The following is a 25932-nucleotide window of genomic DNA, read 5'->3' on the forward strand; positions in this document are numbered from 1 at the left end:
CGCATTTAATAGAGTTGTTTTAGCTCTGACACAAAGAACTAACTTCTAGAGCTTTGTATTTTACTAAAGCAATCAAAAATTGACTTTATCATCCAAGAGACACATTTTGCATTGGAAGAGTGAATCTTAATATGTTTGTAACAGTAGCAATCACTGATGACCATAGTATCAAAAACTCATAACATCTTGATTCTGATAGTCTTTTGTTCGGCTTTCACTACCCAACACTTTTTTCTAAATTAATAACGGCCAAAAATCGAGAGCGAAAAACTTTTCTTAATGTTACAAAAAATTTAAACCTTAGCAAACAGTCAAGTTTGTAGTAAAATTGCTTGGGGGGGACAGAAAGAGCAGAGTGCGTATTCATTCAAGAAAATACAAAAGCCCAGTTACCACAACAATATATTTATTGAGACCGCAGGTTATTACAGCCAATAGTTGTGACTCTATGCACATACATACATGTTAAACAAAAAGAAACTTGGGTGTTTGTATAAGTTTACAATAGTGTAATAATCTGTTATGTGACTTTTTGTGCGTGGACGTGAAAAGCTAATCCTTTTTTTTTTTTTTTTTTTAGCAGAGAGTAAAGCAATATTTTCAAAGTGCCTTTAAAAAAAAAAAAAAACTACAGATAGTTGCAGTTGCGGCCAAGAGAGAAAAGATGGTGAAAGAGCGAAGCAAAACGATAACTGGAGTCACGTGACGGGTCTACCCTCCGTCTGAGGTGTGTGGCAGAGTGTGGTGGTCCGCGTGGGGGTGGGCGTGCTTCTTGGAGTGAGTATTCGACGGCGGGAGAGCATCGGACTGAGTGCCACTGACTGGGTCTGGTAATGACGCAGTCTCCACCACATTGTCTGCCGGATACAGCTGCATCACTGCCCCCTCTTGGGCGCCTTCCTTACTGCAGGACTGGCAGCTGCAGTGGAAAATCCTCTCGACCAGCTTGTCCACATGGGGAGACTCTTTATTGCCCGGGCAGTCCAGAGTCACCTGGCACACACACACACACACACACACACACACACACACACACACACACACACACACACACACACACACAGTGTGTTCCTCAAAATCTTAAAACTTCACTCTGAAGAAAAGCGTGGCCTCATGAACTTAGCTCATCGTTTTCTTGAATTTATTTAAATTTAATTATCTCTATCAATATTTATTTAGCGTTTACTTTTACAGAAATTATTTTACTTCATACACTGAAATTTAACTTGCATCGTAACGTTTTTCCTATTTACTTGTGAGTGTTTTTCTCTCAGATGCTTCTTTCAGACTGATCAAATCCTCATCGTGTTGTGAATGGAATATAGGGATATTAAATAAAATACATGGCAAATACGCAAACTCTCTTACATAAGCTGCGCAGACCACACATACAACTTCCTGTAGTTATCGCCGCATGAAATAGTCACTCAGCTATTTTATCCAATCCAAACATCGGCGCCAAACTCACATAAAACAGTATCCTGTTTCATGAGCGCCGACTTTGTTTAATTTCAAACTGAATTTCACTCGGAATCCTGCAACAACAATCGCGACCACAGACATAAACACCAATTTCCTGACAATTAGGAGGTTGAGAGACTAATAGTATTTTTCCGGATCCAGAAAAAAATGGTCCGAGAAGGAATAAATCTTTCAGGTGATAGCGGTGCTCTGAGAGATTCAATGTTTTCCTCTGAAACATGATGCGACCTCACCTGTGGTTCCACCCGCCTAGTCTCGCTGGCAGAATTCCAAACTACATACACCTCACTACAAAGCTTTAGTTGTCACAGGACCGGATTCCTTCTGGCCATAAAGGACAATGAACTTTAGACAAAATTCAAAGGAAAGGCTCCAGGTTGTTTAAACCAAATAGCTGAAGTCTTTATTATTCAAAAACCTCAGTTTACTTGTTTTAATTTCCGCTGTGCCTAGTCTGCCACTCGCTGAACAGCCAAGTTTCTGCAGATCTGATCTGATTTGACAAGCCGGTGCGGGTTGTGCGCTTGCAACATGAGCTTATGTGCAAGAGGTCTTACCACTTCCCACTGGGTCTGGGCGGGCATGCAGGAGTCGCAGTGGATCAGAGACTCGGTAGACTGTGGAAACGTGTTGGGGACACTGTAGCTGAAGCACTGGCCCAGACAGGCTCTGAGGGAGGAGGAGAGGAGGGCAGGAGGAGGTGGAGTAGGATGAGGAGGAGGAGGAGGGGAGGAGGGTGCAAAGTGCATTGTTTACATTGTGAGCACAGCTGATTTATTGTCCAAAAATGTTTGACGATATCCACCTGTGATCAAACATGCAATGTTAAAAGTATGTCTGCGCGAATACCATTGTGTTAACGGCCATGTGTGCAAGATTAGATTAGTCGGCTCTGAAAGATTTTTTTTCTTTAAAAAAGAAGAAGAAGAAAAAGCAGCACATTGCTGATGTCCCTCTTACCCGTACATCTTTCTTTTACCAGCTGCGATGCCGGGGCAAGATCACAAAACAGATCTACGTTCTAGATACGTGCTGAAAAAACATAGCTTCTGAGGAACCTGTCTTTATGTCAATCTAAATTCCTTTCAGCGGCAAACAAAAATAAAGAATAGTTTTTAAAATGCCATACCATGCCGATAGATCTCTAAATCTTTCACGCTGGGTCTTTAAAGGTACAATTTCAGTGATAGCTAATAAACTCAAACGTCCTCTTATGAGTAAGTTAGAGTCAGCGTGTATTTGTTTGTAAAGCAGCAGTGTCGGATTTCTTTGCCTAGTGACCACAGACCAGGCTAAACGCCACCACTCAATCTGAATAATAAACTCTGATTCCTCTGCAAAATATTTTCACTTTGCTGAAAGCCAAAAACATCACTGGGTCCAAGAGGTTGAGTCGGCTGACATGTTTCTTCATTAAAACGGAGTCCCACAGGTAGAAGAATCCAGCATGATGTTTACTAAACCCACATATTAGCGGCAGGCCGTCGCCCGGTACACACTCATTTGACTGTTGCACCGCAATCCTTTGCATAAACACTTTTGACAATTTGACAACGCCGACCCCAGCAGTGAAGGAGTCAGGACGCGGAGGATGCCACTCACTGACGTCGAGACACTTCCGCATTATGCAGTCAGAGGGAGAGTTGGGGGTGAGGGTGTGTGTGGGGGTGGGGGGAGGCTTCATCCTGACCTGTTTTGAATGGAGCGAGGCTGACATCCCGTGTGCCCGACTATCTGTGTGATGTTCTTGGCCTCGCACCAGGCGCTCTTGTCAGGGAACAGCGCCAGGCGGTTGATGTGTGCAGGCGGTGCTGCTGAACACAGTGCAAACAGTGTGCAGCAGATCTGAATCCTCTGCCACATGACTGCACCTAAAGGGCCAGTCAACCTTGTTTCCGGCACAAAAAAAAAGAAACCCCAAAAAAAAGAAGAAAAGTAAGGAAAAGAAGGACTATTAGTCACAGAATTGATTGCTGTTTGCAGTTTGTCACGGTCAGACGCCGAGCGGAGTTGCAGTTTATCCCCAACTTCCTGCCCGGATCGTCCGTTTGAAAATACCAGAGAGACACATTTATCACTCATATTGTTATAGTACCGATCACCGCTTGGCTTTAGTTTTCCGTCTTACTCTTTCCTCTCACTTTAAAAATACCTCATCCACTCACGTCATTTATAACCTACAAAATCGCTTTCTCTTGCTGCTTATAAAAAAAAAAGGGCTCCAGCGGTCACCCACGTAGACCTCTTTACACGCTTTCGCTCCCATCGCCTGTGGCTTTCACGCAGCCAGGCCCGTGACAGAGCCTCCTCGAGCTGATGTATGCGGCTGATAGAAAAGGTCAGCAGGTCGTTTGATCTGACATAAATATTTAATCCTGCATTTCAAATAGTTCAACCGGCTTTTTAACACAACGCAACAACCCCCGAACTTTGTCTCTTGTTACTGTAATCAAAGTCGTCATATTTGCAAAACACACACAAAAAAAACCAAAACACTTTTAATTTGATTAAATATAACAACTGGATCTTTTTAAAATATATATAAATATATATATTTACTTTTACCAAAAAAAAATTTAAAGTGTAAAGTACAAAATTTGACAATAAAGCTGAGTTTTGTATTATTCAAGTGACTCACCCTCACGTTTATGTCAAAAGGTCCCCTTATGTCCCGTTTTATGATCAATAACACTATAAAAAGATTAATTTCAAATATCCCTTTTTGATCAGCTGTCTCTTCAGCGACACTTTATCCTACACTGACCTCATCGCCGTGAAAAGTGCGGAGATTGCTTGCGCAAAAGTTTTGCGTCACGACCAGTTCCGAGTCCATCAAACTTGACTTTGAGCTTTGGAGCGAAGAGAGCTTCCCTCCCCGGCGCAAGGAGCCGAGGTGACGGCGGTCGGACTCACCTCAGCCCTCCGACGCGCAAGTGGGGGAGAACCAGTCGGGGGCAGCGCGCACCTTCCCGCTGAGCCGAACCGCCTCACTGGAACCTGGAGCCGGGCTCGGACGAGCGGAGGATGCGGCTCCGAGCGCTGACAATCAGAGGAAAGTATGAGCCGTACGAGGAAAGGGGGCCAGGATGAACCCAGGCCAGCACTGCCGTTAAAACAGTTACATCATCCGGAAAGAAGGGGACGCGTCCGTCCGAGAGGAAGGATGGAGAGACGGGGCTCCATGAGCTCTGCGCGAGCCTTTCTTCCCCTCCGTGTCCGTGTGCGAGTCGCTCCCTCCGAAGCTGTTGCCTTTTGTTGTAAAACTGCAGCAGGGTGAGGCGCGGCTGAGCCCTCAGACAGGGGTCCTGCTGTGCCGCTTTTCTGAGAGGGAGGGAAACTTGTTGGGAAGGTTTCAACATTTTTCCCAAATCGGAGCAAGACCTCAGATAAGATTTAGGTTGCAGGACAGAGAAGGAGGGAAAGAGAGGGAGGGAGGGAGGGGGGCAAAAAAGAAAGAAAGATAGACGCAAATAAAGCAAGGCAAACAAGCACATACGAGAGCCGTTTAAGGGCCGTTTACTTTGTAGGTATATGGAGTCAACATCTGGCAGCGCTTTTGCTCGACATGTGTTTTTATATTTAGAAAATAATAACAGTAAAACGTGATTCGGCACTTTGATCCCTGTTCTGCCCCCCCTACCCATTTTCATTCAACATTAAAAGCAGTTGAATCATATGAATTCCAGATTACTGAACCACAAACGCATAACAACTTGATACAATTAAGGGTCTTTCCCATGGTTGGGGTGAAACCACTGATAGGCTGTCTGACAGGCGCAATGTTTCTTGCAGTTGCTGCCTTCCAACTGTGTACACTAACAAACCCTAGGGAAATAGAAATATTGAAAACATCATTTTCAGAAATGACGGTCGTGTCGGCTGTGAAATGTGAGAGGGTTCAAGTTGTGCCGCGACAATATGTTACAGGCCAATGTTGTGGCCTGAAGCAGGAACCTTCTCGACTAGATTCCACAATTACGAGTCGAAGATACTTTGGACGCAGCAAAAATTACATTCTAATGCATGAATAGCCAAGTTTTGTAAACTGTCTGTCGTATTTTTTTTTAGGTTTTCAAAATAAAGTACAAGAATAACATAAATTGATATTTCAAGTTATTTTTTTTTCCCTTACATATAATATAACACTGAAAAAAGTGAAAACTTTCACAGATGACTTGAGTAGCCCAATCGAATTTGCTAAACTCGCAACATTCATTCCAAAAAAAAAAAAAGCATGAATGAGATGAATGTATGAGCTGAATCTCAATGAATAAATGATTTGAGACATTGTCGAGAATTTTTAGAATAAAGATCTAGATGCAGTGATGGATCTCTGATAATGTTACAACAGTGTGAATAGTGGAGCATTTTTTTTAAATATATATATTTTTTTTTATCAATTTGATGCTAAGATATATGGAAACAATGTAGAATGAGATGTAGGATAATTTGCAAATAGATGTTAAGTCTTCAACCCTGAATCCTAAATCTGAATAACTCATCTACTAGTGATCTTAGTGGTCTTTAAAAGATTATGCAGGAACAGGCTATGCATCATTGGTCAAATTACATTTTAATCTTTTTAATCTTTTGAATTAACTCCACTTTTATTATTTTTTTTATTTTAAGGCAAAGTTGGATATTTGTGTAAGAACAGAAGACTAAAAGTAAATTATGGGCCCCATTATCGTGCAGGGGCACTTTTGCAAAACCAGATTATTTACATTTTAGCTTCTTAGGGCCACAGCAGCAACAGCAGCCCACTTTGCATTTGTGCTCTTATATAATGCACCAGACATTTGCAAGCAATGACTGAACGGTTCCAAGCTATTACGCTAACAAGTTGGCTTGAGTCATATTATTAGTCTGGTACTTCTGATTCACAAGATAATGATTTTCACACAGGTAAAGGCCAAGCTGGCCGTCCCCCACTCCCCTGTTCCTGACCTCCAGGCTGCAGGCGGAGCCCTTATTACAGGTGTTCAGGCTGGCTGGTGTCCACAAGAGCCCCTGTCTGTTCCACACTTGACTTGCAAACAAATATTCCAATAGCCAGGGGATGAGTGACATGGGTTAATCTGTGAGCAGCGTGTTGCTGAGTTGAGGAGGGAAAATGGGAACATGTGTGTGTGTGTGTAGTGTGTGCCTGTGTAACAGTGTGCATACGCCAGCGCTTTCTTTGATGTGAAAGTGTAAACCATGTGTTATGTCGGGAGTGCAAAGTGCAGAACTCACCTGTTTGTAATAAGACTGAGCTCCAAGTCCAGAAAATGCATTCCTCTGCATTCCATGGATTCTGCTTCACCAGGGGGTTGGACAAATGTGTGCCCGCACGTACACTCACACAAACAACCCTTTCCTCTCGTCGTAAAGCCCTCGAACCCACCCAAAAGTCATCAATCACACGTCAGGCAATTTTTTGTCAAACAGGCACATGCCTGATGAACAGATAATACAAGGGATTTCTGATGGAGGGAAGTATGGAAACTTTTATCAAAAGCTGAGCTACAATAACAAGAAATATCAATATAAGTATGGATCACACTCGGTGCCTCCTCATTGTGTCAAGAAAAACATGAAGTTGTATAAATATACATCTTGTTGATAAAGTGTGCAGGATACAAGCTGACTTTTTTTATTGGGTCTTGAGAACAGCGTTAGTCTTCCACAAAGTTGCATTTTAGCAACTTTTCTTCCTCCCACTCTCCAACAGGCCTGCAGATGCTGAACCTGGCCCTCATTCCAAAACAGCAGGAGTTCAAGTGTCCCAGCTCATTAACACAAAAAAATTACCTTCCAGGGCCAGACCACATTTCATTCTTTTCAAACACGCACAGAGAAAGACAGAGAGGAAAGCCAGTTTTCCAGAATGCCTTTATTCCATACACGCCAACTGCATTTTTACAAACATAACTCCGGCATTGTTGGACATCAGTGCCAGGACAGAAATGTGCAACAAAGCAACAGGGACACGGTCATAACATATGAGAAACATCACGGACAGTCCTCCTCGGCTTTACTTGTTTGTAATTGGTCCTGCAAAATAAACAAAGATCATATTGCGCGCGCTATTATTTTGTCCAGCTCACAAACAAACAACAGACCTCAGCTGCTGCACTCACCTGAACCAGGCGACCCTGGAAGAGGGACAAAGACTTAAAGTCACACTGGCAGTTGGCACATCCCATGCCCAGTCCTAAACCTGAACCAAAGGAGACTGGCCAAGAGCGACCTGGAGGAGATGAAAAATCCTTCAGCACGTCTTCTCATCAAAGCAACGAGGAAAAATGCTGCTCGTCAAAAGGAAAAGCACTTACGCTTAAAGAACAGGACGGACATGGCAACGCCGACAGCAAGGCCAGTTACTGCAAACATCAAGAGAGAGAAAACAGAGAGATGTGATTCAAGCGCATGGTTCAATGATTTAAGAGCTGGGGTGACCGCATTTTGTCTGATCCAGTGTATAAGGCTGCTTGGTACAGATGTAAATCAGCTGAAATGAGATTCATAAGGTGCAAAAAGCACAGAGTTAGTTTAGTGGGTGTTGCGTATTAGACAAAAGAGAGAGCACAAAGAGTCCAGAACCCATGAGAGACAAAAAGAGACGAGGCAGAGAGAAGAAGTTGTGGTTCACAGAGTGCACGCAGACACAGGTCAGTGACTTGTTGGTGAGGCAGAAGCATAGTCAGTGGCACAGAACTTGACCGGCGTGTTTGAAGTGCTCAGACCAGAGTGGGATTTTGATGAGGAATGTGTTTGTTCGCCTAGCTTCACCTCGCTGCAGGCCACACCACACCCAACAGCAGGCCGGCCAGCGCAGAAAACACATAAAAAAAATAGCCATTTGAGCCCCTCGGACTCTTAATTGGATTCAGGGAGCTATGCAGCATGACCACTCTGCCTGGACCGAAACCCTCAAACTCTGCTCTATTGCACAACGTAACATTACATATGTCGGAACATGATGACAAAAAATGTGCAGAGCACACTTCCTATCAGTGCACACGGTCCATCAGAGTCAGCATCAGCTTTGGAATCAAGCAGCGACCCCACTGAATTTCGGCTTCTCCTTCCACTGCAACTCTCTGCTCTCGCTTTGCTCCTGAGCCAGAGCTCCTCGCTCTCACAGACACTAATGCATGTATAAAAAAAACACTGGCAGAGTATAAATAAGATCAACATCTCGCTCTGGCACGCTTTTCCTTTGTCTCGACATCTCCAATGGGGAAGGATTAGAGAGGGAAATGTTTGCGCAAGAGAAAAATGAAGAACATAACCAACAGGCCCAAAAAACAGAGACCATGGGTTTTAATCTGCAGAGCTTGTGACTGTCGTGTTACTAGTTCATTCATTCTTTCAAGTTTTCATTTTTTAGTCAATTTGTGAATTTAGTTTAAGCAGCCTCAGTAAAATGTCTTTAACAGGACAATGTATTTTTCAAAGAACTAGTGTTTTCAGAATGACTTCAATTTCCTGAATTTTGGGCAGGATTTTTTTTTTTTATTTGTACAAAATCAATGAAAAAAATAAATAAAAACTAGCTAAACTGAGCAGATGACAACCTTGACTGTTCAGCACAGTACTTTTTCCTCTATAGCGTGGCAACACTTGCATCTGGCATGGTAGCAATTGTAACAGCGCTCTTGCTCATCGGGAGCCTTTTCCTATTTTCCTTTGATGTTAGGATAAATCATAAATGTCCAAAATGGGAATTCCAAATTATAGGTGATGGTTGTTCGCGATGAAGCCTTCCCCCTATGCCAACCCCCCCAGTGCAGGAGAAAGCGATATAGAAAACGGCTCAATCCATAATTATAAATTTAGGATGCAAAAATATTTTTACAACAATAATTAAAAACACAAAGTAGCCAGTCTCATTTCAATATTGTTTTCAGTGATTCATGAGGTAAATAACTGCTTTCTCGTTTTTAGCCCCTGTTCAAATTTAACGTTGAAACGAGAGAACAACCTGTTAAACGAAACCCATATTAAACAATATCCCCCTGATTATCAATATTGACACAAAACACATTTTCATTCATAATATTTTCTGATGAAGGACATGAGCTGATCTCTTTACTTCAATACAAGATGTTTGTAATGTATCCTTACGTGTATAAGATTGAGAAGAGATAGGCTACAAATAAGGAAAATTACTCATTTAATAAATGATGTGTGCTATCTGCAAGAAATAATGTCATCTAACTCAGTAATACACCACTTTAAACTCCGTTAAATGAGTCGACTCACTCTGGCCGTTCGAGCAGCAAAGCCATTGCCTGCGTACTCACGTCACAGTCTACATATTCGTCCGAATTAAAGTTGTTCCCACTTTTTTCAGTTCCCAACCGCACATGACCTCAGTTTACTTTTCACTCGATGACACACACGTCGCACGAAAATATCACTGAAGGCCGTTTCCCAATGTGGTTGTTTGGATCATTTAACAAGTTTAATACACGGCAGAATGCTTAGTGGGAGCGTTGAAGGGCAACAACACACGTTTAAAAAAAGACTTAACCTGTTTTCACGGCTGTATCGGCAAGACAACGGTCCCATTTCCGTCCGACATCCTCCGCCATGTTTACTAGCGGCCGACAAGTTCACCCAAAGTATCGCGAGAAGAAGCGAGTACAAACCCGAGAGTCAGGAACTGCGCACTTTCAGACTTCCCTGTGACATATTAACTAAATTGTATTCAGAGTTTCCTTTAAAATATAAAGCAAGTAGAATGTGTATTGCACCGAATATTCTTGTTTTAGTCTCATTAAAAGGGCGTGTCGGTCTTTTGCTACACTTTTTTTTGTTCGCAAAACCACAGACTTTATGGTGTTCCTACTGTTTGACCTGTTTTCTTGTTTCTTTATGTCTCAGACAAATTTGACTTTATCCTGCGTAACCAGGATGAACACATCGAGCCTACTTCATTCATCACTTGTATGCCGTATCTGGAGTATGCTGCTAAAAACAACAACAACCAAAACATCAATTAGTTTTAGACTCATTGGCATATCAGACACTTGTCAGAAACCCTTGCAAGTTTCGTATACATGTTTAACGCCCTCCTCCTCCCCCAATACCGCACAAGAACTTGAGATGGAAGAAGAAAAAAAAAATTAGAGCGGTTGCATGAAGCGGGAACTTTATTAATGTATAGTTTGCCTTATTTTTTTTATTTTTTTATTTAATCATTTTTAAAATTAATCTCGCAAAGCAATTGATCATTATGCAATAGTTGAAAATAAACATACAACCAACGGCACATTAAATATATTGATTCGACGACAAATCAAAACTGAAATCATGTAAGGTTAACGTTGACCTACTTTTGACGCCTACTTTACAATGGGCATGCAAAACTGGAAGACGCTTGAAAATAAAGGTTTTTAAGAATGATGTCGAAAAGAGTGAGTTTTGAAATGCCTTGTCAATACCGCTAGTTCTGATTTTATTTCACTGCTGCTGCAACTGCCGCTGCTGCTGCCGCTTGACAGCGGCTGCATATTTACTGCACCACTCCTCTCTTTCCATACTTGGCAATGCCTTTCTTGCTCCCTCGCGATTGGCTGTAGCAGAGAGAGCCTGGAGTGACCCGGACATACAACCGGGGCCTGTTTTTTGACTGCAGCCTCCTTCCTGTAGCCCGGTTGAGGAAGTGAATTTCGCTGACGGGGCTGCGTTCTGTGAGGGAGAGGCGAACAAAACACCTAAACTAAAAAAAAATATATATACACACAAGAGACGAGCGGGGACAGTCGTTCGGTCGCAGTAAATCTAAGGTGTACAGTCATCGGTGAAATCGCGCCTCTCCTGCCCCATTGAGACCGTCACAGAGCGCCGCAGACATGGTAAGGGCCGCGGTAGATCTGGTGGAAAGAGATGGGGACGGGGCAAGATGTTTGGTGGGGCTGCTTGCTAGCGCTACATTAGCGCTCAGGGGCTAGGGGCGCAGCGGCTAACTTTAGCTGGGCGTGTGAGCTGTCAACCTCAAGTGCATCGGCTTCACACCCAAGTGTGATATACACTGAAGTATATCGAACAATCTACGAAAACAAACAAACAAACCCTCGACTACCGGATGTAAATGAATTAGCCTTGCAGCTAAGCTATCTGCTAATTGTTCTATTCGGGCGTTTCGTAGCTTCCTACTAGCCGAGGTGCCTCGTAATCTACAAGCTAGCGCAGGATGTTTTGGAGTTGACACAAGTTCGTGAACGGTATTCCAGGCGAGTCCTGATATAACGTTTGACACACAACGCACGCACACACACATGCACGGTGTCTAGTTGTGGCCAACACATACACACACTCACAAACTCTTAAAATAGTCAAGTGCCTGTAGCTAAATAAAGACTTCTTGCTCCTCCTATCCTTAACAAGCTGTCAACCTCCCTCTGCTAAGTTTTTTCCCTGCTTCGCGAGTTTTCTCACGACGTCGTGTTTGCGCAGCTAAATGGTCGCACCTGCAATTATTGGCTATTTATTTCATGCTTTTTAATTATTTATTTTTTTACACTCTTAAAGCATGCACGTATAGTAAAGCTGTTGTATTTGTAACTGTTGTAACTGTTTTTACATGAACTAGAATTTGGTATGAGCTATTTATAGTTTTTATTAGGAACCATCGTGAGTGTTTATAAAAGAGTCTTGTTGTGGCTCGAATGGCCTTGCTCCTGGGTTGGGGAGAGCAGCTGGTTTTTCTCCATAGTCGCCCACTCCTCCTCGGCCTCACCTCATCCATCGTGTTGGCCCAGCCTCTCTGCTGCTCCCTGACCCTGGGGGTTGTTGGTCTGAGCCGGTGTTTACACAGAGACAGGAACGACGGTAAACACAGTGTCAAGGAGCGCAGGTGTTTGATGGAGCTGGCTGATTCATCAGCTGGGAGACATATTTCAAACAGACAGGGAATGAATCGGAGGAGCCTAGAAGCCTCTTATTTTCTGGCTCACCGGTCTGTTTTTGTCCTTTGATAATACTGTATGTATACCTCGAGAGGTTCAAAAGTTGACAAGGCATATTTTTTTGGGGGGGGTTTGACACCTTGCGCGGAGTTGAATTTAGATAACACCTAGAGGATTTTAAATAATGTGATGTGCTTGTATCCCATTGTATGATGGGTTGTTATGACTCTGTGGCTTTATTTATGCCCCCCCCCCCCAAAGCGTTCTGCTTAAGTAAGGAAACTGTGTCTTGAGTGATAGTTGTGCAGAGGAAGTTGATTGAGGCATTGTCGAGCGACTCCTTGAGTTTTCTGAGAAACGGGTTATGTCCCTCTGCTCTTCCACGCCTACACATTCCCCAGAGCTTCATGTTGTGGCTAGTCTGTCCTCCCCTACCCACTAATATCCTGCTGCTTGCTGCATATTTAGAGGGGAGAAACCCTCTTGGGAGGACTTTATGTTATCCCTGTCCTTTGAGTTCAGGTTGGTCCCGCGCTGTCGTGTTGAATAAGGCTTTCTGTTGGTTTGAATGCGCCAATGAAAACAATTTAATTTATCTCGGAGAAATTGTGATCCACGCACTTTTCCTCCAGAATGTCCCAGAAAGATGACAGAAATGTTCATCTGCTAGAGTTGAAGAAGAAGAAAAAAAAAACAACCGTCTGCTTTACAAATCTTTGGTTTACTTGGACCATTGAACACATTATCAAACATCTTGAGCGATGAAGAACATAACAAAACGGGCTTTGGTAAACAACTGAAACATGTCGCCAAAAAAGGAATTCGCTGTAGTGGTGTCCGCCTTTTATTGGAGACTTGAGATTGACTTTGGGGTCAGTGGTTGTAGAGCTGTAGACTGTGATGAGGGTGCAGTTTGCGGTTTTTGTGTTCAAGAAAAGACACACAGTCATTATGTTTACTTAATTTTAAACAAGTTACACCCACAGTTATCACTGACAGTTGTTTTAGTGATGCCATGTTGTGCATAATCATCAGGTTTTTACCAATCTTGCAAATGGAGATGTCTCAACCTGTGTGAGTTTCCAGTCCGTTTCATTTGGCTGTGCTGTGCTGGTGTATTGGTTTGTCATTTGCGTTGCAGTACACTGATCAGAGTTTCAGGTCACAAATAAATTGACAAGTTGTTACTGCAGTGAACTTAAGAAGAGAACTCATGGCTGAATTGTATGGCAATGTTCTGATTCTTTTTGTTTCACCATGAATCTTTGATAAGCCTGTGAGGAACTTCAGGTCCGACCATGACAACAACTGGTTATTCCAGATCTTTGTTTTTGAAACTATTGAAGGAAACTGTTTGGGACAGATGTTGTTTTTCCCTTGTGTGATGTTGAATAAAATAGTGACCCTGCTGAAGGAAAACAACATCAGAACCAATGAGATTTGAACGGTTGCATATTAGTGCTTGTTTTCTTTGTGCTGTCTGGAAGTCATCAACTGTGACTGATTTGCCAAAGCTTATTCTTGATTTGTAAAGCGAACATATTAAACCAACTCAGTGGTCTAGTGGTAGAGTGTGTGCCCTGAGATTGGTAGGTTGTGGGTTCCCGGCTGGGTCATACCAAAGACTGTAAAAATGGTACCCATTGCCTCCCTGCTTGGCACTCAGTATGCAGGGTAGAATTGGGAGGTTAGATCACCCAATGATTCCCAGGCGCGGCACCGCGGGGATCACATCCTTCGGGATGTGACAATCAGTGGGTCTTAAACCTGTAAAGACAAAAAACCAAAGCAGGAAATGTTCAAATAGTTGGAAGAAGAGTTTCCCCCCCCCCCCCCCCCCTCTCTCGCCTTGAAAAACATGACGCAGTAATAGAAATAGAAAAATAGCAGAAGTCATTGGATTGGTTCAGGTTGGATCAGTGAACCTCCCTGGTACCATCTGTAACATACCTGTTTAGCGTGCAGTCCGAAGAAGAGAACCACCATGGACCCCTTTTCTGCTAAAGAAGCAGACTTGCTCCCCCCGGCAACAGGCTACTGCCTTCACTGAGTCAATACTGCAGATGCTGATGTATGCTATGAGGCCGCTCACCATAGTTGATGGTGCCGGGTTTTAACAAATGATAAACCAGTTTAACCCAGAGTACATCCTACCATATAGAACCCAGAAGAAAAAATACGGGACAACTATTATTAACTTAACTTATTTATGGTTTTATGTTTATACTGACTGAGCACTGTACCTGTCAATTGGTTTTAGATAGGGCATTTTTATATATTTTTTGTATGAACCAGCATATCAGAAGCAAAGTTGAATAAAAGATGCATTTTTCATTGAAGTAGCCGTCTTTCTTGTGTTTCTTATCCTGCTATCGTGCTCAATTTAAGGAAAATGTAATAATTTTCGATTAGTGGACTAATCGTTTCAATAGTCGGTGACTAGCCAACTATTGAAATAGTCGTTATTTGCAGCCATATACGTGTTCCATCCCAAAGGAGTGAACCGAGTGATCCCATCTATGTCTATTGACAAAAACAAAAAAGACTTCACAGGTTTGATTTGGAACACGGCAACTTAACAGGTTTTTCCTGGTCTGCACATCAGACCGAAGTGTTGCACCTAAAAGTAAAAGTTCACATTGATCAAGAACACGTCTGTGTCCATGTGTTCTCAATGCAAATAGAAATGGACTTGGATGCCATCCAGTCCTGATGATGACGTTGATGAAAAACTTTCGCATTTTTTCGTCTGTATTTGTTTGAGTGTAGATTTTTTTCTGTAAAGGCATAGACATTTAAAAAAAAAAAACACCTCCCATGACCTCACAACAGACTTTACATCATCAGCGTAAACACATTCACAAAGTCGTCCTTGATTTTCTAGCGTTGTGTGTAGTCATCTGTCCTTCTCACCGTCTGTGTGTGACCGTGTTTGTTTCAGACTGAGCAGCAGCTGGACTGTGCCCTCGACCTGATGAGGCGTCTGCCTCCCCAGCAGATCGAGAAGAACCTCAGCGACCTCATCGACCTGGTGAGTTGCCGTCGACATCTTGCCCTACTATTTATCCGTGCTATCAAACAAACTCACAACAACACTCAGTCATTGACGGAAGCTGTTTATGGGGACTCGTTGAAAATGACGAGGCAGCTTTAAAACACAAACGAGTTTGGGCTGTCCTGGTCGGCTGGCGTTCACTTCCCGTTCACCTCAGACCTTGTTTGATCTCCATTGACCTTTCAGTGTTGACGTCCATTTCATATTCTCACTGGCGAGACTGAACGAAATCTTCAGCGTTTGCTGAGATAGTTGAGCCACTCTTCTCTGGTGACCACTGGCTCTGTGGGTCGTACTCTGACTTTTTCTTTTTATATATTTCCCTTTACTTTTAATGTAGCATGTATTCCTCTCTAGCCTACACGCCCTGCCTGCAGGGCTCATGCAGTGCCGACCGCATCTGAGCTTCAGCGTGTTCATTCATTCCATCCTCAGAACTTTATTCTCTGCTGTTCAAAGAGACTATTTATACATTTTTTTTGTTAAATTGTTTAAAGTGCAGAATATCGGACTGAAAAGGCAGAACCATTGCAGCGGTCGAGATGAAGGAATCCTTTTATTTGTAAACCTTAATGGTTACGAGCGGTGGCTTGAGAATACCTCAAGGTTTGAGGTTTTATTTTTGCAGAGTATCTGCACAGTTTAAGTGTGTAATTGTTTTGGAAGGTTCCAATGAAAATAAAAATAGAATCTTTCCACAATGGAATCATTTTCCTCTCCAATTTTTCCCGAGAGTGTAAGAAACACGATAAATATCTTGTTAAGTTACATATAGAGCAGGGTAAGAAATTTGCACTTAATTTGAGATTAATCGCGAGTTAACTCGGGACACTAATGCTATTACTAGCGATTAGAAATTTTAATGGACTGACAGCCCTAGTATGTAGACAAATAAACAGATAACAAAGAATACAGCAACAACAAAACTGACCGAAAAGGTGTCGGCTGAAGCTTAAACTTATGTTACCTCCCATTTTTACATATCGTGTCTCTTCAAGAAATCCCATTCCAACAAAACAGCCATTGATGGGCTGATGGGTTCACATCGAATTCAACAGTCTCATTTCTTGAGCCGCCTTCGCACAGATAATCCGAAGCGACTTCCGTTCCCCTTTTAGCCGCCCTGCAGTTCTGTTTAAAGCAGGAGGTGTGGATGTCTGACACTCTGTGCGAGCGACCGGTCACCACAGGAGGATTTGAAAACCGTGCGGGAGGGAGGGTAGCAGCGAACCAGTAGCCACTGGTGAAAATAGAGAAATGGCTACACTGGCTGAGGAGATTGCAAGTTCCAAGTCCGCCATCTCACTTTTTCCTCCAAATTTAATTCAAACCAGTATACGGCTGTAGGCCTTTCCTTCCATTTTTTGTTTTTTTATGACTGCTTCTCCTGCCCCCAGGGTCACAAGGGCTGCTGGAGCCCATCCCAGCCGTCTACTGTGCTGGTGAAGGGTTGCACCGTGCACAAGTCGGCAGTTCATCGCAGGGCCATAGAAAAAGAGCCAAAAAAAACTACTCACACTCACTCCTATAGCCACTTTAGACTTCCCAATTTGCCTCACAGGCATGTTTTTTAAATTAGGGGAAGCAGGAGTACACGGAGAGAACATGCAGACTCCACACAGAAAGGCCTCAGGCCTTGAAACTTGTGCAACAAGTGACTTAACACAGAAGACGAGGCCAAACAGGAAGTGACCCAAAAGTATGAGCTTGAGGCAGCTTGCTGTCGTTAAATTCATTGATTACCATGGAGCCTGGGCATAATCTGCACTGGAGATATATGCTTCCAATTAGCGTCACTTTTCTGCTTCCAGAAAAATGCATTAGTTGAATAACATATGTGACATGACATCAACAGCAAAATGGTAGGAATTAGGAATTCAGAATGGATGCCGTCACTCCCTGCAGCTAGCCAATGAAGCCTGCGTGTCATCACGCTTGGCTGGGAAATTTCCCTTCTGCGTTTTCACATGCCGGAGAGAAAATGCCATCCAGCAAAATGCCTGGGGGGGGGGGGGAAATCCTCACCAAATATTGCCTGCTTATGACACCGGCGACGCCTGCTTCTTTGCAAGGTGAAAACGGGCTTTAAGGGGTTTTTACGTGAATTAATGAGGCCTCCAAAGCGCCGTCACATCACAGGACGGTGCTACGCGTCTACCAGACGGTGCAGCGATAAACAAAAGCAGCGGAAGAATAGAGAGAGGATTCAGGAATAATTACCGTGACCAAATTATTGCCCAAGTTGCGATCATTCTTGGATTTCCGGTAGCATTGGCCACGAGGACGACTGTTTGGGTTTTTTTTTTTCAGCAGCAGCAACAGCTCCTCGGTCGCCTGAGCTGAAAAAGAATTTCACAATCTATACCTGTTCATGGCCACAGCAGAAACAACAGTCATGAAATCTAAATTGCGGTGACATGGACGCACTGACTCGTCTCAGTTTTCCTCGTTCAGCCTGAGGAGCTCAGAGAGTCGGTTAAAAAGAAGGAGGCGCTGGCCTGCTCGCACCTTCAGTTGCTGCAGTTGTAACATTACATCTTTTCATCATTGCAGCTCATGAGGAGGAAGTTACTGAAGTCTCGACACGGTTTATATTTAGTGTTTGAGTCTAGCAGAGGGTTGTTGTTGTTGTTATTGTTGTTGTTTGCGTCATTCAATTACAATGCAGATTTTTATGTGTGGGAAAAAAAACACACATAAAAATGCCGAAAAAGAATTGTGAGCTGTTTCAGTGAGAGAAAAATGATTCGACCCAAGCGTGAAATAAAGGCTGTGCGAGCCGTGTGAATGTGGCATATTTCAACAATCCATTCCTCCAAACCATTCCTCCAATTTAAAAATGAGTTTCATGTTAGCGCAATATGAATGATCAGGTGGTAACATGACAACTTATATCGCAACTAGTTGTCTTTATTACCATGTTCTTACAATACTAAGAGTATAACTTTTGAATGTTGAAATACTCTAAACCCAACGTCGGTTCTGTTGGAACAATCAACTCATTTGTGGCTCATTTGACAACAAACGCGCTGATTGTGTATAGGGCGGCAGCGGTAATGCGTCTGTAATAATGCAGAAGTCAGTTGCATCAATGGCACACAAGGGTGGAAGCATGAAACTTTTGCAGAGGAAGGGGAGGCGTGTTGCTCCATGCAGTCTTGCAGCGTTCAGAAAATACAACTGCGTGTGAAAGAGAAAGATAATAGCCGATTATTAGTGAAATGTTAATTTCCAGTAACTGTGGAGACGACTTCATTGCGCTATTATCTTAGCGACATGCGGGGACTGCTGGTGTGCATGGAAATGTGGGAAAGAGCGCAAACACACACACACACACACACGCACACATTCCTCGTCGAAAGGAATGAAAGTAAGAAATGCTTGAATGCCTTGCGTGTCTGTCAAGCAGCTGTGTGAGAGAAGCACGAGTCCCCAGGGCGAGGCCAGTGGCAGCGGGGTGCTTGGGCCACGTCCCGTTTTTGTTGCAAATAACTTTGAGGTGCAAATGTTCCAAAAAAGAAAAAAGAATTTGCTTTCCTGCTGGCCTTAACCGGGCTAATAATCTACACATCCTGTGGCTCCATTAGAAAATAAGGCCTTGCCTTGGCGAAGTTTTAGGACCACAGGACTCGGATGAACGGTGGGCCTGCTGACACGCAGCATGAAGAGTCTGCATGGTGCTGTTTTGGATTGATTGATCATTGATTGATTGAATGTATATTTTGCCCTTGTTCTGTAACTTGTTGCATTGTTGACAGTCCTCGGACTGCGTTTGATTGGTTCCCAGAAAAAGTCCCAGAGTGTGCGAGTGAAGCCAAATCAGACACAAATCAAATCACACTTTGGCCCAGTGTTTCCATGACGCCCGGCTTTGTCGGGGGTTGGGGGTGGGAGGGGTATGTGTTCCCATCCCGCCGGACCCCCCACCTGCTTACCTTCCTCTTCCTTCACCTTTCACCCCCTCCCCATCCAGACGCAGGCTCGCTCTCTCTCTCTCTCTCTCTCTCTCTCTCGCTGCATCTGGTTGTTAGCGAACATTATCTCGGCTGTCACTCACCCCCACTGCCCCCCCTTCCTCCCCAAACACACACACACACACACACACACACACACACACACACACACACACACACACACACATACAACGCCTCAGTCTTCACACACACACACACACCCAACCTCCCCCTTCCCACTCCACTGGCCCGGGACACTTAAACTTGCCAGGTGTGTGCGAATCTTGAGATCTCTTGAGGACAAACTGGCCTCCTTTGTGTCCGTGCCTCGCGGAGTGCACGGTGTCCATGTCGACTCGTTCATAGTAACTCGTGCTCTTTTATCCTCGCGCTATTTTCACTCCCTCCTGGCTCTTCTCTTGCTTAGCGTACCTTAGCTTAGCTTAATTTAGCGACTCAGGACTGGTGAGAAAGTTCAAGTTTTGACCGTGGTAGATAATGAGCCGCTTTCGTGGTTTCGCCGGCTGTCAAGCTAGCTCGCTTGTCGTTTCTTGTAGTCATCTGTGACAATATGTCGGTTTGTCTTTTTCTTTTCTTTTCTTTTCGTTTCTTTTCTTTTTGAGTGAAGGCGATTAAGCACCTGAAGTCTGAAGTCCCCTTTCCTTTTTTTTTTTTTTTCGTTTTTTTTTTTTCCGGCAACGCTAGGCTTTGTATTTGCGAACATGTTTCCTGTTAAGTTGTTAAGTTATGTTGTTTGTTTTGTCCAGGTGCCCGGTCTGTGTGAGGACCTCCTCTCGTCTGTGGACCAGCCCCTAAAGATCGCCCGGGACAAAGTAGTGGGGAAAGACTATCTGCTGTGTGATTACAATAGAGACGGCGACTCCTACAGGTCGAGCATAAAACTGCATTCTTGGTCATGGAAAAACGAGTGCTTGTTTTTTTGTTTTTTTACTTCATTGGTTAAGAAAGGCTATTTCTATTGAGTTTATATTCTCTATTTCATGACTGTGTTAAACCGGTTGTTTTGTTTCTTGCTGTTTGTATGTTGATGATGAATGTGGATGGTTTTGTTTCACCATCTTAACAGTTGAAATTAAAATATGTACTTGGTAAAAAAGTTAAGTAATAGCTTTTTTTTTTTTAATTATTTTTTATTGAACTGTGTTCCAAATCTCTTTGAATTAAATATATATAATAAATGTAGGGAATGTTAAATGGACTATGATTTACGAACCTTAGAGATAATAGCACGAGACCAGTTGGCTTTGTACTGAGTTTTATCTCGTGTTACTCAATGGCGCTTCTGTACAAGATGACCAGCGCAGTAAATGACAGACCTTGTTCTGTAGATTTCCTTATACAACTCTACGCTCTGTCCTCCTTCTTTATCCATCAGGTCCCCATGGAGTAATAAATATGATCCTCCAATTGAAGATGGTGCAATGCCTTCAGTTCGCCTGAGGAAACTTGAGGTTGAAGCCAATAAGGCCTTTGACCAGTACAGAGACCTGTAAGTACTTCTAGTCCAGTTCTGAAGTTATATGATTTTGAACACTTAATAACCTGCCTGCCTATGTGTGTGTATGTTTATGTTTATGTTTTTGTGTTTTTTTTTTTAAAGCTACTTTGAAGGTGGCGTGTCTTCTGTGTACCTGTGGGACTTGGACAATGGGTTCGCTGGAGTAATTCTCATCAAGAAGGCTGGCGATGGATCAAAGAAGATCAAAGGGTGCTGGGACTCCATCCACGTGGTGGAAGTGCAGGTGGGGATGACATCATAAATAAATTAGTAGAACTTTATATAATTTCTCATCAACTTGATACGAACATTTAATTCTGTCAAGGTTTCCGAACTCTCCATGTGACACATAACTTGTCATTCTTCTCCTTATCAATTAAGACCAACAAACCTTTTGGTTGTTACTTAAAGTTTGTTTTAGTTGTGTTTTGCAAGGCGGTGTTTGTGTCTTGGTCTTTGTAAGTTGCAGCTCAGAGATTTGACACAGTGGTTTTTTTTTTCTTGTGCGTTTGTGATATGAACAGGAGAAGTCCAGTGGTCGCAATGCTCACTATAAACTCACCTCTACTGTCATGCTGTGGCTCCAGACAACCAAGCCTGAGTCCGGCACCATCAACCTGGGCGGCAGCCTCACAAGACAGGTTTGCTGTCAAACCCACCATATTTCCTGGTTATGTGTTCCGTTGCCTTTTTGTGTGTTGTGTGGTGACCAAACCACCCGCCCTCTTCCCCTATTTTATTACATTTCATTTTTTAAACTCGGCAGGTTGAAACGGATGCTCCTGTGGGAGAGGCCTCACCCCACATCGCCAACATCGGTCGCATGGTTGAAGTAAGTATCCTTGGAATAAGTGCAATAAAAAGCTTTTAAAGTGACCTTGCAAGACTTTTGTCAGTTTTGCATGAATAGAGCTCTGGCATGATTTTTTTTTTGTTCATATAGTAAATGCAAAGTAGAGGCAGGAATCATGCTGCCAAAGTCAAAAAAAAAATAAAAAATTTTAATAAATAAATCCTAATTCTCATTTCAGGATATGGAGAACAAGATTCGCTCCACACTGAATGAAATCTACTTTGGCAAAACCAAGGACATCGTCAACGGCCTAAGGTAACAACACGTGAAATATTATGTTTTTTTTCGACTTTAAAATGATTCAAATGAACGTTTTTCAAGTTATATAGTTCCAGACCAGGACAGCAAGGAGGTACTGCACTATACAATAAAAAGGCTGCCACTCTCACTGTTAAATTTCCCAAAAAATCATAAAAGTTATTTTAAAACTATTTTTAGGGGGGGGGCAAAACAAGATCATGGCGTTGCTTTGAATCGCTTTCAATCCTCATCACTTTCAGTCTGCAGGGTACAAGACTGCTTCTTCCAGTCTGACAGGCAACAGCGATGATGGTTTTCTCTTTTTTTCCATCTGTCACCGCGCTTCCATTGTTTATTACTTCTGTCATTCATTTGCTCATCATTTTGGTTTAAATCCCTTTCTTTTCCTGCTGCTGCTCCTCCCTCCAATCTCATTTATTGCCCTCTGTCCTTTATTTCTGCTGCCATTCCCTTCACCGCCCATCTTCTTGTCGCCCCGCTGTCCTCTGCGTGTTCTCTCTGCTCCAGATCTATGGAGTCTTTGCCCGATACCCAAAAGTACCGGCAGCTCCAGAAGGAGCTGTCTCAAGTCCTCACCCAGCGTCAGATCTTCATTGATTAGGGTCAGAGGTACTTCGGGCATGGTCAACTTGTGTGTGTGTGTGTGCGAAATTTCTGCTAATATTAATTTTTCTTGCACGACACTCTAATAAGAGTTTGACACCAATGGACGTAAAAGACCTGAGAAATTCTTTCACTGCATTACTTCCTGATGTGCGATCTTGACAGATTTTGACTCTCCAACATGGCGTTGACAGGCTCTAATTCCTTTTAGACCTCGCGGTTGAAACTTGAATTCATGTTCTCTGTGAATTCAACTTTTCCCTTTTTATATGCAGTTTGCATTCAAATATTTTTATGATTCAGTTGAGTCTCGCACAAAGTGTTTTGACATTGTAAATAGCAATGAGCATTTGTCCCTGCATTTGAGTCTATTACACAAAGATTAATTCTAAAACAAGTTATATAACATAGTTGGGTTTTTTTTCTATAAAGAGGTGTTATAACAGGAGAAGTTGGTGGTGAGGATGAGAATAAAAACAAGGGTTTATTTTGTGATATCTGTATGAATTAGTTTTTGATGCACATCCTGTATTTCTTTGCCAGCATGATTATCATTTGGTTTGAATGCTTCTAGATGGATGTACTTCATTGATCCCAAATTGGGAAAACTCCGCAATTTGGGATCAATAAAGTGCATCATTACAAAGTGCATATTACAGGTGACTGTGTGAGATTATACTCAAGCAAATGAGAGACGTGTGCATGCATAGTACTCAAGGACTCAGATTGAGCTGGTGTGTGTGCATGATGTGCTCTGCTACCAGCGTTGTTGGGATTACTCCATAAAAGTAATCCAACTAGTGATTACTCCTTAAAAAGTAATGCAACTACTTCTTTAATTACTTTGTTTCATAAGTAATCGATTACTAATTACTTTAGTTAAAAAAAAGATAAAGTAACAGTTGCTCAGTGCTTTGGAATGAACTTTATGAAGTGAAAATTTTGCAATTCCAAATATTGTCTCTGTCCTGAATGAATGTTTGCTCTCTGAACACAAACTGCACATTTCACAGAACAAACTCATGTACAGCACTGATGCCCTGCAACATCGTTGTTTTTAAAACATTTCAGACATTTTGTGGATAACAATACATTTTCAGCTTGCAAAAATATTTTGGAAAAGTAATGAAATCATTACTTGATAAAGTAATTATGATGTAATTACTAGTTATTCCACAGTAATCCCGTTACATTACTCCATTATTTTTTTAAAAAAGTAGTTTAATTACAGTAGTAGATTACTCACCAACACTACCTGCTACTAAAGGCATATTTATTTTTTGGGTTTTTTTTTGTTTTAATAAACAAACTGTGTCTGTGGGGGTTATCATCTCATGGGTGACCTGAGGTAAAAAGTTCATTCTAAAATGAAATGGCACCATCTGCATAAACGGAAGCGTCGCGCTAAGCTTCGTTTTTGCCTTTTTATTTTAACAGTCAGAACAAGTCATTTAATCTGGTGCTGTAAGAAATAAAATGTGAAGACTGTACTTGGAGTAACTTCTGTAGCCTCTCGGCATTTTTTCTGATTCATTGTAACTTGAGACGGTTGAATAGAAAGTAAAGTAGCTTCATTTAGGGTTCACATTGAAGCACAAGAAAATATACAAGTTTTTAACAGTCATCACTGGTGGGACATGATAAACCTGCTACTTTGTAGAGGTGTGTGTGTGTGTGTGTGTGTGTGTGTGTGTGTGTGTGTGTGGTGTGTGTGTGTGTGTGTGTGTGTGTGTGTGTGTGTGTGTGTGTGTGTGTGTGTGTGTGTGTGTGTGTGATAACACACCTTGTTTCAGCATCTTCTCCTCACTGACCAGAAACATTGAGCTGTGAACATCATGTGACTAATCCCTTTAATAGCTTCTCATTTTCAGAGGGTGCGTTCCCGTTTCCCCCGGGGCGTCTTTCTCCATTCTTAGGTTTTCCTCGCAAACCACTGACTGTCTGTCCCGTCTCCCTGTGCTTCCACCCCCACAGGAGCGTTAATTTGCTGTCCGACCAGTTTATGCAGGAATCTCTGAGGAAAGACCTGATGTCCGCGATCAAATTGAAGCAGAGTAGCTAGAGAAGCTGCTGTTGGTTTTTATCTTCTCTCCCTCTCACTCTCTGTCGCCTCATCTCTGCCATCGTTTTCCGTTTCTCTCCGTCTCTCCCTCCATGCCATGTTTCAGTGCTGCACTCTCGTTTGATTGTTGGGGAAAAAAAACAATAATAATAAAAAAGGAGACACTGCTTTGCTTTTTTTTGTTTTGTTCTTGTTTTGTTTTCTGTTATGTCTTTTTGTTTTCACAACGCATCTCATCTACCATGAAGCCATTCACACATGCTCCCTCTGTTCAGCCCGCTCCCTCCCTCCCCACCCATGTAATATATATATTACGCTAGTATTACAATGGTTACTGATAATCTTTCAGTGTGAGGGTTTAACAACTGGCTCGTCTTCGGACGTCTAAAACGAGCGTTCCCGGCCCCATCCTTCCTCTGCGGTGAGGAAGCGTTAGGCGATTTTTGTCACCGTCATGGACATGAATCTTTTTTCCCGCACCTATTTTCGTCTACTACTTTCCCATCATATATTTGTATGAAATGATTAATGTCCATATTTACCTGTCATTATTCTGGGTGGCGTAAAGGAGAATGACATCAGCTGTGTGTCGGAGGGTTTCTGCTATTTATTCCATACTGTCTGCATGCATGTGGGCCTCTGTGGGAGAATAGGGCTGCACACGTAGACTTATCAAACATGGGGAAGGACTGTTATAATCACATCATCAACCCCTACCACTGTGTATAACGTGACGGTTTACTTCCCCCACTCTCTTCTGCTTCCTTCTCTCTGTCCACCTCCTCTGTCTTTGTTGGAGGTTACAGTTTTTGTCTTTGTGTCTCAGTGGAAACCTTTGACTGGTTTAATTTTGGAGGGGAATCTTTTGTTGTACTTTCGTTTTTCGTTTTGTTTTTTTTGTAAAGCTTATGATTCATATTGTATTAGAGCCTCCAGCAACAATAAAAACAGTAAAAAGCTACTCTTGGGTTTTGTTTTCAATAATCCATTGATGGAGATTAAATTGCAAGATGAAGAGAGGTATACATTTATTGCACTGGAAAAAAACAAAAACGACGATTGCATCTTGTTTCCAGCAATTTCCATTTACAATGCATTCAAAGGGCACAAGTTGGGGAAAAAATGTCCGTAAAACTTTGTAAACACGGACTGGTGACTTGTCCAGGATATGTACTGCCTTTGCCCAAAGATAGCTGGGATGGGCTCCAGTACCTCCCTGAACCCTATGTTCAGGAGCGGCAGA

The 25932-nt window shown here is 42.6% G+C and overlaps 3 protein-coding genes across 8 annotated transcripts; 1 reads left to right on the forward strand and 2 right to left on the reverse strand.

Moving 5' to 3' along the window:
* Positions 1–385: 385 nt before the first annotated feature.
* On the reverse strand, positions 386–4805 carry nbl1 (NBL1, DAN family BMP antagonist). 4 transcript variants are annotated; one of them, XM_076037284.1, is made up of 4 exons: positions 4396–4805; positions 3173–3370; positions 2040–2151; positions 386–993 (listed from the first exon to the last, which is right to left on the reverse strand). In XM_076037284.1, the coding sequence occupies exons 2-4, from the start codon at positions 3343–3345 to the stop codon at positions 712–714; spliced, it is 567 nt and encodes a 188-aa protein (XP_075893399.1). In that variant the 5' UTR covers positions 3346–3370; positions 4396–4805; the 3' UTR covers positions 386–711. The 4 variants fall into 4 exon arrangements, with proteins under 4 accessions (XP_075893399.1, XP_075893398.1, XP_075893400.1 ...); XM_076037283.1 differs by lacking the exon at positions 4396–4805 and adding an exon at positions 4247–4342; XM_076037285.1 differs by lacking the exon at positions 4396–4805 and adding an exon at positions 4121–4256.
* Positions 4806–7339: 2534 nt separating this feature from the next.
* Positions 7340–10110, reverse strand: LOC142895821 (MICOS complex subunit Mic10-like). The gene is made up of 4 exons (XM_076037123.1): positions 10004–10110; positions 7800–7847; positions 7605–7714; positions 7340–7518 (listed from the first exon to the last, which is right to left on the reverse strand). The coding sequence occupies exons 1-4, from the start codon at positions 10062–10064 to the stop codon at positions 7477–7479; spliced, it is 261 nt and encodes an 86-aa protein (XP_075893238.1). The 5' UTR covers positions 10065–10110; the 3' UTR covers positions 7340–7476.
* A 992-nt stretch (positions 10111–11102) lies between these two features.
* On the forward strand, positions 11103–24987 carry capzb (capping actin protein of muscle Z-line subunit beta). 3 transcript variants are annotated; one of them, XM_076037119.1, is made up of 10 exons: positions 11103–11330; positions 15325–15414; positions 20159–20280; positions 20788–20901; positions 21013–21154; positions 21435–21551; positions 21677–21742; positions 21942–22018; positions 22532–22633; positions 24602–24987. In XM_076037119.1, exons 1-9 carry the CDS (start codon positions 11328–11330, stop codon positions 22623–22625), a joined length of 825 nt encoding a protein of 274 aa, XP_075893234.1. In that variant the 5' UTR covers positions 11103–11327; the 3' UTR covers positions 22626–22633; positions 24602–24987. The 3 variants fall into 3 exon arrangements, with proteins under 3 accessions (XP_075893234.1, XP_075893236.1, XP_075893237.1); XM_076037121.1 differs by having other exon boundaries at positions 22532–22626; XM_076037122.1 differs by lacking the exon at positions 22532–22633 and having other exon boundaries at positions 11104–11330.
* Positions 24988–25932: the final 945 nt, after the last annotated feature.

This window comes from Nelusetta ayraudi, unplaced genomic scaffold (genome assembly GCF_046127955.1).
Source record: "Nelusetta ayraudi isolate G7.1 ecotype Tasmania unplaced genomic scaffold, CSIRO-AGI_Nayr_v1 ptg000050l, whole genome shotgun sequence".
Taxonomy (NCBI): domain Eukaryota; kingdom Metazoa; phylum Chordata; class Actinopteri; order Tetraodontiformes; family Monacanthidae; genus Nelusetta; species Nelusetta ayraudi.